This window comes from Tenrec ecaudatus, chromosome 4 (assembly GCF_050624435.1).
Source record: "Tenrec ecaudatus isolate mTenEca1 chromosome 4, mTenEca1.hap1, whole genome shotgun sequence".
Classification (NCBI taxonomy): Eukaryota; Metazoa; Chordata; class Mammalia; order Afrosoricida; family Tenrecidae; genus Tenrec; species Tenrec ecaudatus.
The window spans coordinates 5,805,225-5,819,110 of NC_134533.1; the positions used below are offsets into that span (position 1 = coordinate 5,805,225).

At 61.1% G+C, this 13,886-nt stretch overlaps 1 protein-coding gene across 1 annotated transcript; it reads right to left on the bottom strand.

Annotated features, from left to right (window-relative positions):
• Window positions 1–358: 358 nt before the first annotated feature.
• On the bottom strand, window positions 359–12,348 carry TCIRG1 (T cell immune regulator 1, ATPase H+ transporting V0 subunit a3). Its single transcript, XM_075545262.1, has 20 exons — window positions 12,226–12,348; window positions 9,322–9,442; window positions 7,988–8,066; window positions 6,487–6,707; window positions 6,327–6,412; window positions 6,020–6,146; window positions 5,785–5,867; window positions 5,514–5,607; window positions 5,214–5,426; window positions 4,687–4,831; window positions 2,963–3,102; window positions 2,727–2,884; window positions 2,511–2,601; window positions 2,042–2,160; window positions 1,739–1,952; window positions 1,302–1,442; window positions 1,106–1,213; window positions 907–1,024; window positions 612–789; window positions 359–518 (listed from the first exon to the last, which is right to left on the bottom strand). The coding sequence occupies exons 2-20, from the start codon at window positions 9,436–9,438 to the stop codon at window positions 440–442; spliced, it is 2,511 nt and encodes an 836-aa protein (XP_075401377.1). The 5' UTR covers window positions 9,439–9,442; window positions 12,226–12,348; the 3' UTR covers window positions 359–439.
• Between the last annotated feature and the right edge of the window lie 1,538 nt (window positions 12,349–13,886).

The window sequence follows — 13,886 nt, forward strand, 5'->3', positions numbered from 1 at the left end:
GCCCATCCCTGGAACCTCAGGCCTTTGGTTGGGATCACCAGTACCCAGGCAGGGCCCTCTGTGCCTAGCTGGGGTCAAGCCCCAGACATCCGCCGGATCCACAAGAGGCACCCCAAGCAGATCCTTAAAGCCAGTTTGCACACCTCACAGAGGGAGCTCGCTCCTCCACACTGGCTGCCTAAGAAACTTCATCTTTGGCTGGAATGTGCTGGAAGCTTCCTCCTGCTAGGTCTGCCCCTGGGCTGCCCTCACCTCTGAACCCAGAAGCTGTTGCGGCACCTCCACACCACAGCATTACCCCAACCCAAGGTGCATGGAGGACTCCCCACCACCCCAGAACAGACAGGCTGGGGGCCGCTCAGGGACCTGGCTCTTTATTCCGTTATTTCCTCCATCGGGATACGGGAGGGGAAACGTGTGTGTGTGTGTGTCGTGCGGGCTACTCCTCTTCGCGGGCGAAGGTGAAAGGGTTCAGCCTGTAGCCAGTGCCCAAGTAGAACTTGTTCTGGAACTCCACCCTGGAGGGGAGGGCAGCGGAGGCGAGGATCAGGTGGCCCAAGGCCTCCCCTCACCCCCCTCCCAGTCCCCTCCCCCAGCCCGCCGGCACTCACCAATGCAGCCGCAGCGCGTGCAGGAAGGCCGAGAGCCCCTCCATAACCAGCAGGATGGCCACGGTCAGCACTGCGAAGGCGGCGAACACGGGCACCAGCACGAGCGCCGCCACGCCCAGCTCCCGCCCCTCACGCAGGCCCACGCGCATCACCATGGCCCACAGCACTTCGGACAGCTCTGGGGACAGCACAGAGTTGCCAGCCTGAGTTCACTGCCCACCACCCCCTTGAGGGCCCTGCCCAGGAGCACAGAGCGGGGATGCCACCAAGAGTCCTCCCCGGCCAGGCCACTCACGGGCATGCGCCAGGCTGAGGGCCCACAGGCGCAGGTAGGAGGCCGTGTTGGAGATGCAGCCCAGGCAGAACTCGATGGTGTGGATGGCCTGGTGCATGAAGACTTCGGAGAAGATGAACTGCAGCAGGGCAGGGACCACAGTTAGGGGACGGCGAGGCCCTTGGCTGCCCCCACCCCGTCAGGCAGGCCCCGCACTGACCTCATTGTGCTCCTCGGCCCCAGAGGACCCTGCCTTCTCCTCATCGGAGCCCCAGCCGTTCACGGACATGGGGCCATCGGATTCCAGGAGCCCAGCCTTGTCCTCGTCCTGGGCAGGGCAGCAGCATCAGTGACCCCCACAGCTCTAGGGGTGCATCTCCCAATCAGCACCCCCTGCCCTCTAAGCCTCTACTGACCTGTTGGGTGCCAGATGGCTGCCTGGGTGGGTGGCGACGGTGGCGGCGGAGGTGCTGCCAGCGCAGGTACAAAGGTGTTCCCAGCAGCAGGATAGGCACCATGACCAAGGCCAGGACTACCAGCGTGGACTGGACGGCCTCCTGCCGGTGGGCAGGGTGAGGGTGGGGGAAGAGCTGGCAGAGGCCTACAGCAGGTCTCCCTCGGGCCCCCGTGCTGCATCCCCGCCCCCAGAGCCCCTCGTTTTAAACATGCACCAAGGAAGCCTCAGCCTTCTAGAACCTTCTATGCTTTGGGGTTCCCTCCCTGTGTGAAGACAGCTCAGGGCCTCGGACCCATGTTCCCGCCCACTTTCAGACACGGGCACGGGATCTCGGAGTGGGGCCCAGACCACAGGACCCAGGAGGGGTGTGAGGCTGGCTCCTCGGCCCCCACCCACCTGCCCATGGTACAGCTGCTGGTTGGTAGGACTTTGGGAGAAGAGGAACATGTTGATGAAGTGGATGAGGATGCTGGGGGCTGAGGCGGCTTTGGCGACGGTGATACACAGCCACTTGTAGGTGACCATGAAGACGAGGTAGCCAAAGAGCCCGAGCAGGAAGATCAGCTGGGGCAGGAATTCCAGCAGCAGCCGGTGGTACTGGCCAAAGTGCCTGGGCCGGGCGGAAGGGAAGCAGGTCACATGTGCCAGCTCTGCTGGGCCAGGGCCCCCTGGCCCACCACCCGCAGTGCTGGCTCTCACACGTGGTTGAAGACTCCCAGGACCACCCCGAAGGTCATGTGGATGACACCGAGCACCACGGACATCTTCATCTTGAAGGAGTTGAGGAAGCTCAGGTGGTTGTCGGCCAGGCTCCAGATCTGGTGGGGCAGGATCGGCACTCCTCACCGTGTCTGTGCACGGTGGTGCCCGCAACACCAGGCCCACCCACCTGCTGCCTCCCTGCCTGGCAGCCCTGGGCCTCACTCAGTGCCCTTACAAGCAAGCATCATATACAAACCCTCCCCCCACACACACACACACTGTGTCTTGTATCTGTTACTGATAGCAGGACTGCTCCTTCCACTAGAGTGGGGGGTGGCCTGAAAGGCCCCCGAGTCCCCAGCAGGAGATGCAGCAGAGGAGGAAGGGGGAGAGCTGTGGGTCCAGAGCCCCCAGGCTCCTCCCGCCCTCGGGCGGCACCACCTGCCTCAGAAGGCCCAGGACTCACGGGGTCGATGCCAAAGGGGTAGGGTCCACGGAAAACGCCGGTGACGTTTGGGTCCAGTGTGAGCAGTGGGTGCTGGGCCAGGTAGGCATCACTGTGGGCAAGCGTGATTTGGATGGAGCCCATGGGTGAGTCACAGGGTGGAGCTATGGGGCTGCGGAGAGGCCTAGGGGGCAGAGGGCAGGACCGTGCAGGCATGGGGCAGTGTCATGGTCTCACCTCCAACCCGATTGGTTGACCATGGAGGCCACACTCCAGCCGGAGGGGAAGATGGTGGTGGCGCGGCTGAAGCACTCGTTGTAGACGAAGCCGGTGTAGACGGAGAACAGGCCCATGAGCAGGAGCAGGTAGCGACCCCCGAAGAAGGTCTGCCAGATCTGGTGCGGGAAGGCTCAGCACCAAGAGGGACTGCCAGGCCCCGCCCCTCCGCCCCTGGGACCCCGCCAGACCCTCACCTCGTTCTGCGCAGCCTTGACCGCAGGCCGGTCCTCGGCCAGCACCATGGCTAGCGCAAAGAGGAACATGAGCAGCCCGTGGCCCACGTCGCCGAACATCACAGCGAAGAGGAAGGGGAAGGTGATGATGGTGTAGGGCGCTGGGGGCGGAAGAGGCAGTCAGCTGGGCCCCGGGTGGGTCCATGCCAGGGCACGAGGTCTAAGGCCCCAGACGGTGCAGAGGGGCGTTTGCATGTTGAGGCCGCCGGCCTGTAATCGCCCACCACTCGCAGCTGGGTGAACTTAGGCTCCCTCGTTAAGCTCTCTGCCATTTCCCTCTAAAAGCTGCCTCAGTCGCTAGGGATTTATGGGCTGTTAATCTCAAGATCAGCAATTCGAAACCACCAGCCTCTCAGAGGGAGAGAGACAAGTTTCTACTCTTGTAAAAAGTTCTACCTTGCCCTGTAGGGTCATCGCCATGAGTGGGCGGGGACTCGATGGTAGTGAGTTAAAAGGGGCCCTGGTGGCACAGCAGTTAAGCACGCTATGGCTGGAACCCATCCACACCCCCATGGGCCGTCTGCTTGCTAAGAGCACAGCTCAGAAATCCTACGGGTCGTTCTCTGCCGCACAGCGTCGGTTCGGTTCTGGGTGCGTTTGAGATGGACGGACAGGCAGGCATAGCTCAGGTCACTGCACTTCCTGGTGCTCGTCAGACCCTGCGTGTGCCCACAACTCCCTGCCAGCGCCATCTTCCCAGCTGCGTGTGTGCTCACTCCCTGTCGCCGCGTCAGTTGGCGCACTTTTGCAATAGCTCACGCTTTCTCTAACTCTGGGACCCTGTCAACGTACTTCCCCGTGGGAAGGCAAGCGCCCGTGGGCCTTGCAGTCTTCCTGAAGTAGTCCTTGCACTGTGGGGCCAGGCCAGGATCCAGCCGCAGCGCCTCCCGCTGCAGCGCGGACCACAGGCAGAGGGGGATCCACACTGAGGTGGGAATTTCCAGCAAGCTTTCCAACCTGCCCTTGTGGACAGCCCTCCTTCCTGCTGTGCAGACTTCTGGAAGCAGATCGCCAGCCCTTCTCTTTTTTTGGGGGGGGGGGCTATCTTTATTTTATTTTACTATTAAAAATCATTTTGTTGGGGCTTTTAACACAGTCCGTCCATCCATCCAATGTGTCCAGCACATTTGTACATAGGTCGCCATCAGCATTTTCAAAACATTTGTTTTCTACTTGAGCCCTTGGTATCAGCTCATTCCCCCCACCCTCCTTCCCTCCCTCCCTCATGAACCCTTGATAATTTATAAATTATTATTTTTGTCATGTCTTACACTGACCGCTGTCTCCCTTCACCCACTTTTCTGTTGTTTGTCCCCCCCGGAGGGGGTTATATGTAGATCATTGTGACCAGTTGGTTCCCCCTTTCTGCCCCACCTTCCCCTTCCCTTCCTGGTACCGCTACTCTCATTATTGGTCCTGAGGTGTTTCCAGGACTTTCTTCCTCGTCTCACCCTGGGAACACTTTGGAACACATTTGGTATCAAAGCCACACACAAGCAAGCGTCAACTGATAGATGGGCTGTGACCTGCCCATGAGGCGCTATGGTCAGGAATACGGGACAATTGGCCCACGGAGACCACAATGCTCCACAGTGGGTCTGATGGCCCAGCTGCCCCCCAGGCACATGAGGAGATGGGCCTGCGGGGCGGGGCCTCTAGCATGGCCCAAGACATGGGGAGCTCACCAGGGTTGACCTCCCGGTAGCTGCTCACGCCGTAGGCATCCACGATGCCCTGGAAGCTGGCGGTGAAGCGGTTGGTGCGGATGAGCGTCGGGGGCATGTCGCGGCAGGGGATGCTGTGCGCCACGGCACTCACACCCACTTCGTTCTGGGGCACCGGAGGGCACAGGGAGGGGGGGGACAGAGACACACACTTGAGTTGCCTGTCGGGGACCCCGTCAAAAAGGTGTTGGAAGTCAGTGTCCAGGAGAGGGCGCCCCATTACCACCAATGCGCACCCAGGACCCACCTGGGGCCCCAAGGTTGCCCTCACAGCCCGGCTTTAAACCCGTTCACCTGACTGTCCCACAGCCTCAACAGCCCCAGGTGTGACTGACCCCGCCCCAGCGGCTCCAAGTCCGGGGTGGCAGAGCTTGCTGGGGCTGGGGCCCGGGTGGACCTGGATAGGCAAAGGTGTGGGGGCGGGCCCGAGGTGTGCTGTGGGAGGGTGGAGGTCAGTGGGTAGGGCAGCGGGCAGAGCGGGTGCTCACCGAGCTTTCCTGCAGGGCTCGCTGCAGGGTGGGCAGGTCGCGCGTCGGGCACCAGGCCTCGGCGATGAGGCACTTGTGGGTGGCGCTCACGCTGCACTGGTTCAGAACCAGGTACACGGCCTTCATCTTGCGGATTTGCACCTGCCAGGGCGGCAGCAGCCGCTGCACGCGGTCCAGCACCTGGCTCAGGAACCGCTCGGTCTCGCCCAGGACCTGGGGCCAGAACCGGAAGTCAGGAGGAGAAGCTGAGGGGGGCCGGTAGGCAGGGGACCCTGCTCCGCCAGCCCGGGAGGGTCATACCTCCCGCAACTCCTCACTCTGCTGGTGCAGTTGCTGCAGGACCCCACGGCGGGCTGCCTCCTGCTCCTCAAACGGGAAGACGTGGCAGTGGAAGCTGGCGGGGACAAGGGGTGCTGAGGGCACCTGGGCCAGCTGCATTCTGGGTTGGGGAAGTGGTCTGTGCCCAAGGCTGTGGGCAGGCAGGGCTTGGGCGCGATGGCGTCCCCCAGAGACCGGTGCCTGGCTGCACAGAGCTCTGAACATCCTTGGCCAGAAGGCAGCATGGACTCACCAATCGGTGATCTTGCGGATCTTCTGCCCGATCTGCTCACCCCAGTAGGAGATGAGGAAGGTCATCCAGGTGGCCGGCTCCCCCTGCCAGAGCCAGTTCAGGTTGATCTTGAGTCCCAGGCGCCCCACTCTGACCACTCATGGCAACTGGCCCACCCACATACCCCAGCCTTCGCTCAACATACACCCACCTGAGCCCCACCCCAGCCAGCCCCACCGCCAGCCCTGCCACTCACCGTCACCGGGTCCTCCAGCGGCTGCTCCACCTCCAAGAAGCTAGCGATGAGGAAGCCGCGGCAGGCCCTCCACAGCAGGCGCTCCAGGGCAGCAGCCTTGTGCGGCTCCACCGCTCCCGCCACAAAGCTGCAAGGATGAGGCACTGCTCATGCCACCCGCCCTGCCAGGGCCAAAGCAGAGGGCCCCCAGGGCGAGAATAAGACCCGGGACAGGGCCCAGGGGGGACAGAGCAGCCCCAGAGCAGGGGCTTGCAGGCGGGGGAAGCCCTGGACCAGGAGCCAGCTTGGCAGGCCTGCCCCCACTCACTTGACCCTCAGGTTCTGGTGTGGCCCCCCGGAGGAGTGAAGCAGTGGGACCCTCTCCGAGAGTCCCTCAGGCTGGGAGGCCTCGGCCTAGGAGTGAAAGGCACTGTGAGCTGGGTGCAGGGGTTTCCCATTCCCACTCCCCCACCTGGGTGGGCACGGACCGGGGGGCCGTGGCCCTGGCTCAGCACGGCAGCGTGGAGCTGCAGCTGATGCAGCTGGGCCCGCAAGGCCTGCTGGTTGCCCCGCACATCCCGCAGCTCCTGCCCCAGCCGCTCGGTCTCCTCTTGGATTTGGAGCAGGTCTCGGGGCGGGGGCGCTGGCAGTCTCCCCTCGGGCACAGGCAGCACCAGGCTGGCTCGCCGCACCTCCTCCTGTAGGAATGCTGGGGGGCCGGAGAACAGGGTCAGTGGGCCCCCTGAGGACCCCAAGTCTCATCCTCAAACTCCCATCTGCCTCCAGTCAACTAAGGCTACAAGTCAGAGCGCCCTGAAACTCACAGGGCGAACTTCCATCCCAGGAGGCCCCTGCCGTCCCTCTGGGCTCCGGTGGGGTGGCTTTCCCTCTGCACAGCCCCCGGGCAATGGCTTGGCCAGGCCCAGGGCCCACAGCTGTCACGAGTCTCCCGAGCAGGCAGCCCAGGGTGAGCATGTCTAACAAGTCTGATTCTTGGAGGCCTGGATGGCATAGTGGTTACGTGTCAGGCTGTGTTCAAGGCCTGCAGTTCGAAACCCCCAGCTGCTTGGTGGGAGACAGATGAGACTGTCTGCTCCAGTAAAGAGTGATAGTCTCGGAAACCTACAGGGGCCCTGAGTTGGAAAATGACGCAGTGGCAGTGAGTTTGGTTTGGTTTATGGCCTCTGCTCCCTAAAACAGTTACAGCCCCAGAAACCCACAGGGGCGGGGCCACTCTGTCCTGCCCTAACTCACCTGTGGGCTCCATCAGAATCCCTATCAGTTCAACCGCAGTGGGTGTGGCTTGGGCATGGCTTTTATCCCGGCCCTGACATGCGTGTCCATTTGTGACAAGAGACATAAGGAATGTGTCCTATTTGTACTACTCGGAATTTTCCAGAATTAAAAAGATGTGAATAAAATAAAAGTGTAAGGAACATCTTATAAAACTTAAATCATTAAAACAGTGTGGTGACCGGCACCCAAGGCACAGACTAGCAAGTCCCGAAATACAGGCAAACACACAGAGACAGTATTGCACCCACTCAGACCACGGTCACTCGGACTCTGAATGGACCCCACTGCAGTGAGTTCCTTGCTGGGTGCCCTTGAGCTGGTCCCCACGCCCATAAGGAGGGGTGACGGTTTCCTTGACTGAAATCTTGACTGGACCCCACTGCCGAGGAGCTCCTGAGCAGGCTCGAACTCCTGACCCTTCGGTAAGCAGCTGAGCGCTTGCTTACAGCTCACTCCCCCAGGGCTCCTTAGACCAACCAGGTGGGTGCTCTATCTCGGTGCCAGTGCCTCCTCCTAGGGGGGCTGGACAGGGACGGAGGTTCCATCCTCCCCACTGCATGGGACAAAGTCCAAGCCCTCTTAGTATTCAAGGCCTTTTCCAGGTATTCAAGGCTGCCCCGCTCCCCAGAGGGCCCCACCTCCCTGCTGGCTAAGCAGCCCCTCTCCCGACCAGCCCGCCTGGCCTCCACTCACTGAACGTCTTCTCCAGCTCCTCGCAGCGCCGGACGTCCACCACGAACCGTCGCTGGAAGGCACTCACGGATGCATTGAGCTGCGCGGGCCACAGAGAGGAGTCAGTGCACCCAGGAGGGGGCAGGGGTGTGTCTCTGCTCAGGCCTCGGCCAGGTCCTCCAGCAAGATGCTGAGTGTCCAGGCGGCCAACTGGAGGGGTGGTCAGCCCTCTGTGCTGGCTGGGGCCAGGGCAGGGTAGCCTCTGGATGTCCCAAGAACAGAGTCCCTGATGGGAGGGGCTGCCTGATTCGAGCAGGGCTGGAGGCCCCAAGGGACAGTTGTCAGTTGCCATCGAGAAACTTCTTGACCTGGGGCCGCCCCTGGTGCAGAGCAGAGTCGCCCCCTGGGGCTCTGGGCAGACTGTCGGGCCTTTCTTCTGAGCTGCCCCCGGTGGGTTTGAACCGCCCATCTTTAGACTGGTCGTCACATGCTTCACTGTGGATGTCAGAGGGCCTTCAATATTGGGGAGGTGGCCTCTGCAGAAGGGGCTGTGGTAGTTACATCATCTGGTGTCAACTTGAGACTATAAGAGCGAAGGGGTGACGTTTAGCCTGTCAATCAGGTCGCAGCATGATGACCTCATTGGGAGGTGCTAAGGCAGCAGTTCTCGACCTGTGGGTCTCGACCCCCTTGGGGGTTGAACGACCCTTTCACAGGGGTTACCCGATTCATAACAGAAGCAAAATGACAATGATGAAGTAGCAACGAAAATAATTTTATAGTTGGGGGGGTCACCACCACATGAGGAACTGTATGAACGGGTCGTGGCATGAGGAAGGCTGAGAACCACTGCGCTAAGGAGAGAAATAGCTCACTGGAGGCCAGACCCATACTCTGTTTCGTTTTCCTGCTGGCAAGCCACATGGAGCTATGCCGTTGGGAACCAGAGTCCTGGAGCTGGAGGGGCCAAGTGGAGACCCATGCCAGCGCTGAGATGCTTCCACCACCACTGGATCCACAAGACCGTCCACCCACCGGCCTGTGATCTTCCTGCATCTGGCATCATTGCATGTGTTGCATGAGTCTGAAGAGGAGCTTATAAATTGGCATTGGACATATGGGCTAATATCAGACTCATGGACGTCATCTGGACTGGGCTGGGATGTTTTCTTATTATACAATGACTCTTTGATATACAGTTCTCTATCACACACATATGAGTGTCTCTGGATTTGTTTCTCTAGTCTCCCCGGCCTACACAGGGGCCCACCTTCAGATTAGATTGTTGGTCGGTCTCAGCAGGGACACCGCGGAGAAGCCCAGCCCCCCAGCCCAGCTTGGCAGCGTCTACTCACATCTCGGAACTCCACGAGGCCCAGCTCACCAAGCTGGCTCACGCAGGTGTAGGCCGCAGCAGTGGGCAGAAAGAGCTGAGTCAGCACCACCTCCTCGCCCCGGAACATGGCACCCATGGTCCTGTGGGCAGGTGGGGAGGGGGCTCAGTCAGAGGCATCCCACACCTCAGCTCGGTAAGAAGCCCTGCACCACGCCCATCAGATGGATGGGGAGACTAGGGCCACCCAGGCTGGCGTGGGGCTGGGCTGACAGACCCCAGCCTCCCCCTCTCTCCCCAGCTCACTGTGCCTGGGCCCTCTGCCTACCTCCACACATTATGGAGACTGCAATGGGTCACTTTAGTGGCTACCCAATGGGCTGCTAACCACAAGGTCTGAAGTCTGAAGCCACGGGAGAAAGATGGGGCTTTGGTTACAATCTAGGAAACGCACAGGGGACAGTTCTACCCTGTCCTGTAGGGTCCTTCCGCATTGGGATTGACTTGATGTCAGTGAGAGGCATGATCTTATGACTCCTAAAAAAACCCAGACTGGGTGGGACTATGCAAATAAAGTACTTCCGCCTCACCAAGGTGATGGGGCAGTTTTGGCTCATGCAAATGAGGTGCATGGACCCCTTGGATGGATTGGTCACTTTTGCCATCCCACTAGGCTTCCAGGGAGCCAATCCCAGATATTGGAAGGGCCCTCACTCCACCCAAGAGCAGGACTTCTTCAAGACAGAGCTGCAACAGTGAAGACGGCACGCCAGGGCAGGGGCACAGGACCAGCAGGCAAGGTGTGCCCACCCCCCGGGTGAGGCAGCTGAGTGCCCTTGTGCAGGAGGCTTGCTGGCAGAGTGGGGCACCCAGCAGGGCAGAGGCCAGGGGTGGAGGGCTGGGAGCCCGTGATGGAGGCTAAGAGGAAACTGTCCTTACGTAAGAACTGTATTCCGAAATGCCTGTTACTTCATCCCCGGCCTGACTTGTACCCTGAGGCTTGGACAATAAACCCCAAGGTCGTGAGTGTGGTCTTGGGGCTCAGTGTGGCCAGTCACCAATTGTGGACCCCAGCAGAGAAGTGGGGGTGCTGTGGGAGAGGCGGCTCTGTACAGAGGCTGGAGCAGGGGCTGGCCTTTACCTCACTGGGATCCATCGGCTCTGGGCTGCCACCATGGTATTTTCACATGGTCCTCAGCCGGTCCCCTCCCTCACGGCCCAGTTCTACTCCACCCAGGGGCTGTGACAATCAGAGACCACAGTGCTGGGAGGGGTCTGTGTGACTAAGGAGGTGGGGCTGGCCTCAGGCCCCAGGAGGAAGGCAGGGAGGGAGGAGTGCCCGTGAGCAAACGGTGCTGCTGTCAGAATGGAAGCAGCCTCCCAGGTGTCGAAATGGGAAAGTGAAACCAGGAAGACCAGGAAGGCTTTGCAGGCGGGGAGGGCGGGGACAGTGCCTGCATGGGTGGCCCTTCTCCTGAGGCCGGGGGCCCAGGACCCAGGACAAGCTACTCTGGGTTTCTGGAGGCAGTTTCCTTAGGGGGTGCAGGCAAGAGTGGAGGGATGTTTGGAACTAGCCTGCTGTCTGGGCCAGCTGGGACCTTCCCAGCGGGTCACTTCCTCTCCTGGGCCCCGGGTTACCTCACTCTGGAGAGGGAGAGAACCGCAGCCCTGACCCCAGCCTGGGAGAGGTGAAAGCCCAGTTGGGTGGTGGAGCGGGGACGACCTTGGGCAGGATGAGCCAGGTCCCATTGGCTGAAGACATGGCTGGAGCCACACAGCAGAGGGCCAGGGACCTGGGCTCTGGGTCCTGCTGGGGTATAAGCAGCCATGACCTTGGGCAAGTTTCTGGCTTCTCCAGGACTCCACTTCCTCTTTGGATGAACGGGGCTGGCCACCCAGAGCCCCCAGGAATCTTGCCATCAGCGCCATCTGTTAACCACTGATCACAGCCCTGGGGGAGGGGGGCACTACAGTCCATTTTACAGATAAGTTCACTGAGACTTGGGGAAGTCACATGAACAACAGGTCACCAAGCCAGGCTCCGGAGCCCCGGGCATGGGAGGAGCCGGGGAAGGGCCTGTTTCTGACCCCGGTGGTTTGCAGGGCTGGCTGGACAAATGAAGCGGCGTGAGATGCAGAGGGTCTGATTCACAGGGATATCGGGCTGGCTCCCCTTGATTCTGGCAGCCCCCAAGAGTGGGACAACCCCTGATGGGCATGGGTTGTGTAGGGACCAGGCCTTTCCACAGGCCCTCCCTTGCAGGTCAGGCCTTCGGCACCTCTCCCTTCTCCTCTGGCTCCCCTATTGTCCCCTGCTTGAGCCAGAGGTCAGTCATCCCAGCCAGGTTCAGAGCAAATGAAAGCACCTCGTCCCTTATCGGCTGCAAACAGTTCGGACTGCACTACTACCCTAAAGATTGGCAGAAGAAAGGCCGGGCTACCTGTTTCCCTGAAACCCAGTGGAGTTCAACTCAGTACCACGAGGTGGACCTGACCTGGGATCCGCTCCGCAGCATGGGGTGCAGGTGCCTAGGTCCTACAGGGTCCCGCCAGACCCTCCTCACCCTGAGCCCCTCCCTTCCTGGTCCCTCGGGAGCCCACCCCAAAGCGCTCTCCTCCCACGCGGTCCCCTGGGCGCTGGAATCTGGTGGCCCAGCTTGTCTCAGGCTCGGCCACTTCCTATTGCATGCGCCCTATTTTCCTCATCTGTAGAATGGGTCAACAGGGGCTGCGGAGCGCCCCAGTTTGGGCTCAGTATTTGTTCCCTGCGGTTATCACTCCGTTTTCCTGGTCCCCATCGCCTCGGGCCCCCCACGAGGCGTGGTGCCGCGCTGCTGCTGCATCCCCATTCACCGACTAGGGGGGTCGCCCGGATCTGCTTCCTGGAGCTCGGGGGCCGCGGGGGACGTGCAGAGGGGACACTCACCCTCGGGTCGGCAGCACGCGGGGCCGCTCTGCTCCAGGATGCCCCTCGGCGCGGCCAGGCCACAGGCAGTTAGCTGGGTGCTCCCGGCGGCGGCCGCCCACACAACTAACTGCGGGCCGCGGGCGGGGCCGGACGGGACGGGGCGGGGCCGAGCCGGGATTGCACCGCCCAGGGCCCGCCCCCAGCGGCCCGGCCGGGCCCCGCCCCGCCCCTAGCCAAGGCCCCGCCCTCCGCCCCGGCCCCGCCCCACCAGGAAGTCGAGGTTTCCAGAGGAAGCAGCTGCACTGCGACCCGGGGAGGTGCCTGTGTTTCTGACCCTCAGGAGCCCGTCTTGGGGACGCTGGGAGCCCGCTCGGGGCACCCCATCCAGGGTGACCTGGCGTGGGTGTGAGTGCAGATCTGTGGCCAGCGCCAGGCGCCCGTTTAGACCCCGGTAGGGGAAAGGCCTGCACCACCCACACAGTAGGATACATGCGTCTCCCCAGCACCCTCCCTACTTCCAGCATCCCCTCTCTCTTGGGGGAGGTGAGGGTACACAACACTTCCCACTGACCACTGGGGATGGGGAGCTGGCAGGGATCCAGGGGCCCCAGCACCCTGAGGCCTAGGGCCGGGGTGACCCTTCTATGCCTCTTTGCAGTTGGCTGTTAGTGTGGCCTGGCTCCTGGGCCCAGCACTGGAAGTGCGGGGCTCAGCTAGGCCCATCTGCCTGAACTGTGGCCGGCACCCCTGGAAAACAGAGCGGGGAGGCTGCCCCTCACCTCTGTGAATCCCTGACCCCGCGGGGTCACAGGGAGCCCAGGGTGGGCAGCTGGGCTGAGGCTGGAAGCTGAGGGTCCTCAGCAAATGGCAGATAGGGGCTCGTGGCGCCAATTCCAGGGAGGCCTGGGACACTGGTGCTCAATACCTTTCAGACATGTGAAGATAGATTTCTATTTATTTCAAAATGGTGTTCCAGCTCACACAACTGACAGGTTATCACAGCAGGACGGGTCCCCTGTTACCCGGAGAAATTCACACCCTCTGAAGGAGACCTTATCCAAGGAAGCAGTATGGGGCCCTTTGATGTGTTCTCAGTGGTGGTCAACCCCCACCTCCATCTGCTGCTGCAACATTTCCCATCACCTGACAATGAAATGTTAGGCCTTCAGTATGGATCACAATTCAAGTGAAAACAAACCAAAAATCAAAACCACCACAAAATCCCCACAACTGGACCGATAGGTCGCATCGTGATAAATGGAGGAGGTTGAAGTTGTCAAGGATTTCGTTTGGCTTGGGATCCAGCAGCCAAGAGACCAAAGGATGCGTTGCACTGGGTGACTCTGCTGCGCAAGACCTCTTAGAGGTGTTGAAGAGCAAGACGGGACGGGACTTTGAAGACGGTGTGCCTGACCCGAGGCCTGGGATGCTGCATTGCCTCATGGGCATGTGAAGGTTGGGCACTGACTGAAGAACGGTCGATGACCTGAATGATGCTGCTGGCGAGTCACTAGCAGTGCCCTGGAGCGCCACGAGAACACGGCTGACTCGGAAGACATACAGCCAAGAGTGCTCCTTACAAGGATGGCAAGACTTCGCCTGGGTGTTTTGGACATGGCATCCGACGTCCAGTTCCTGGAGTGTCATGTTGGTAGCGGGGCAGTGAGAAGGCTCAAAGG